The 3731-nt window shown below is 38.9% G+C and overlaps 1 protein-coding gene across 2 annotated transcripts in view; it reads left to right on the top strand.

Moving 5' to 3' along the window:
• LOC108756011 (probable serine/threonine-protein kinase DDB_G0282963) overlaps positions 1-1446 on the top strand; it is a 77145-nt gene extending 75699 nt beyond the window's left edge. The window contains exon 3 of one of the 2 annotated variants that reach the window (XM_018499543.1): positions 808-1446. In XM_018499543.1, coding sequence (XP_018355045.1) covers positions 808-1175 — 368 coding nt within the window. In that variant the 3' untranslated portion in view covers positions 1176-1446. The remainder of the gene's footprint in view (positions 1-807) is intronic. The other variant, XM_018499544.1, reaches the window with a different exon arrangement.
• Positions 1447-3731: the final 2285 nt, after the last annotated feature.

A 3731-nucleotide genomic window follows, 5' to 3' on the forward strand; every position in this document is an offset into this window, starting at 1 on the left:
TTGCGTCGGCATAAGATGCGCGACATGGCTGCAATAATAATGCGTTTGATTTACGATAAAGCCACCGCTGCCTAGTCCGTCCGACGTCACGGTGATTTCGCGCGAACGCGTCCGCAAGCGTGATAAGGCAAGTAGGATCGAGAGACGGAAGGATTTACTTCGCCGGCAAAGACGATCCTTTCAGCCGGACGTTTATTCCATCGACGAACTTTCCGACCTCGCGCCGGCTCCTCCCAAGTAACTAGCTTGTTATAGAAGACACATAAGACGCATAACCGGACTTAGACCTGGCGCACCGGAGAGAAAAACACCTGAGACAGGCCTACAATAAAAGTTGCCGTAAAACTTGCCGACCGGTGGTTCGTTAATTTCTTAGATTTATCGGCGTGTAAACTTGCTGAATCAATGTCTGCTTGTAAAGCCGTATTGCGAAGCATTGTTTAAAACCTGATGTCTTGCGTATAGTCGTCTCTGTGAGATTCTATTCCTTAACGCAATAGCAGCAGCGATTGGGAAACAGCAGCGTTAAGAAGAATGACAACTTTATGAGAGAAAAGAATACACTTCGAGAAAATTTAATCTGAACGAAGATACGCAATTGCTTATTTATGATATATATACTATATATATCTATCTTTGTAACAGAAAACAATATTGATTACTTATATTTACACATATTTTTGTAAAATGAATAAATTCGTCTGAAGAAGTGAATTCTTCTTTATGTTATTCCATGATATTTTTTCCTACGCATTGTCGCAGAGACGTCATTGGACAGACATATTGACAGATACGAGTTAACGCTAGAACCATCTCGTGTTTCAGGTCCGCGCACGAGAAGAGTGAAGAGGACAGACGGACGCGGCGGTGGCACCCCCGAGGAGAAACGTCCCAGGACCGCGTTCAGTGGTGAACAATTAGCGAGACTGAAAAGGGAATTCGCGGAGAACCGATACCTGACGGAGAGACGGAGGCAGCAACTCTCGAGGGACTTAGGTCTGAACGAGGCGCAAATCAAGATCTGGTTCCAGAACAAGCGAGCGAAAATCAAGAAGGCGAGCGGTCAGAAAAACCCTCTGGCTCTTCAGCTAATGGCGCAGGGGCTCTACAATCATTCGACGGTACCGCTTACTAAGGAGGAAGAGGAACAGGCCGCGGAACTTCAAGCGAAATGACGATTGCAAACTTAAACGCTCGGAAAAATCTAACGTTGCAACTTTGAATCCCCTGAATTTCGTGTCTGACCTCAATGGAGCCATTTGTATGGAGCGAAAGTCGAATCTTCTATTCGATTTTCATTCTTTGCGCAAGATTTTTTAGAGAAATTTTACGGAATAAATGAAACCTGGAGATACCAGATTGGGGCGTGAAAAATTCTCCCGATATAATCGGAAGACACTCGATGTAGAAATTTCATGAAACAATCCCTTTTGGAACTAATAATTTTTCTCCTGCAAAAAAATTCAAATATTACTTATCAAAAATATATACTTTGTCAATTTTACAGGTTTTTTGAAAATAAATCAACCAAAGCGCGATATGTAAATCTTTATATATTATTTAAAAAATAAATAAATATATAATGTGTATTACTTTAAAGAGAGTTATACCAGGCCAAAAATCTAATTAAAAAAAAAGAACTTGTAGAGCGGACCAAAGTCGACACGGTCTGTCATTTCTCTTCCTTAAAATAAAAGACTGGAGTATTTATTTCGCTAGACGTATTAGTATAACTCATTAGACAGAGTCAACTCGAAGAATTCTCGTCTTATAATTAGAGCTTCCGATAGAACAACAGGTTTGGTAAATATATCGCTTGCTCTCGTTTCAAATAATCGTGAGCAGGAAGTTAGTTCTACTGAAATGGATATGCGAATAAGTTACGATCACCGTTCCTTGCCATCGCTTTGAGAAGAGATGAAATGAATACTACGTTTCTAGACAGTAGTATGTACAATTGGATCAGATTTTACAGCGATACAAGATGTCTCAGAAAACAAACGAATTTCCTGAGATGCTCTATATAATGAAATATTGCCGCGCAAAAAAATAAGAGAAAAAGAGAACTAGTTAATAATATTTCGTATTGGTGGAAGAAAAAGTAGTGGATTTTTTTTAACAAGAGAATATTTATATTATTAGATAATCTTTTCTCGCAAAATTGACCGAATTTGTTGAAGAAATAAATTAAAACACTCGATTAATCAGATTAATGTATCGTGCGATGGCATGCAGCGGTTATAGTTTATTATGGAGGAGATTAACAAGTGCCATTTTTTCCAATTTTTTTGGTAAGATCGTTTACACGAAATCTTAGAGAGAGTCGTCCGGTGACGAGGAAGAATCGGGATTGAACGAATAAAAGTAGGGGGAATAAGAGTTTTCGTTAATTTATTGTAAAAATGTAAGATATTATATATCGCGAAACACTGGAGTGATTGCGACGTGCAATAGAAGATTATACATAATAGAGAGAGAAGTAAATAGAGATGAACTATGTATAGGTGTGTTGTATATGTAATTTCGCGCGGAGCGAACGTGTACATAATTTACCATTTAGCGACGGCGTTGTCCCGATAGACTGTTTAAAATGTAACTTAGCTATTTATTTACGTATGATATATGAAGCGTAGCGAGCGCATACGAACGATCACGCGACAACTGATACTTGTAAGATTATTTAAATTCGAATTAAATATTCCCATTATCAAGCCAATGAGCAATGATTTATTTCGTCAACACCTACCTTTCTCCCAGTCACGTGAATGTTTGTTCGGGTAAAGTATATAGCCTGCGACAGACGTCGACAGCCGTGTATGGAATCGAAAACCCGATTAATGAATTATGACATGGCGACATGTCATCCGCGAGATATGTCACGATCATAACAGGTAAATAAGTCGTTACGTCACTGAAGCGAGAGAGAGAGAGAGAGAGAGAAATAAATTACATTCAAATATATAATATTAAAATTACTTACCAAATTTATATTAGATAAAAAAAAATTCCACAATTTTTTAATCTAAAAGTTACTTATAAAGAAACGCAAACTAGAAAATTAATATACTTGCAAATTTTTTATGTGAAACTATTTTTCTATTAAAATTATAATAAACGTAACTTCGAAATAAATTGATTCTCAGAGAGTTCTAGTTCGTTCACAGTAACGCGAGAAAATAATTATTACAGGATCGAATTTACGGTTACGATATAAACTTTTTACAGATTGTGTATCCTATTCGTTTTATGAATAATTCGCAGCGGTGGAAATAAAAAATGAAAGTAGAAAAAAACGGATCTTTTTATAAATTTCAGCACGTCGCGGAGAAAAGCGAAAATGATGGTCGAGACGATTTCAATGCGGATGAAAGCGGCGGGGCGGGTCGATTCGCATTCAGCATTTGGCGCATGCTTCCACCCCCGGCTCGTTTCAGGCATCGTACAAGCCCCATGAAAAGCCCCTCCTGCAGGCGAGATATCGATTGATTTACAGTCGAAAGGTGGCCATCGTTGATATCAAGCCAGCCACGCCTACGTTATACCGTAAACGCGTTGCGTGTGTTGCGTTACGCTGATCGCGAGTGGTGTCGGTTGACGCGCGTCATACTTCATTTAACCCTACTATCGCTGTCCACGCAAAAGTACGTACTGTCTCCGCGTTCCTTTCCGTACCACTTTATTACATTGCTCGTAGGGAATATTGGATTTCTTTCAGAAAACTGAACGCACCT

This window comes from Trachymyrmex septentrionalis, unplaced genomic scaffold, assembly GCF_001594115.1.
Source record: "Trachymyrmex septentrionalis isolate Tsep2-gDNA-1 unplaced genomic scaffold, Tsep1.0 scaffold9, whole genome shotgun sequence".
NCBI classification, from domain to species: Eukaryota; Metazoa; Arthropoda; class Insecta; order Hymenoptera; family Formicidae; genus Trachymyrmex; species Trachymyrmex septentrionalis.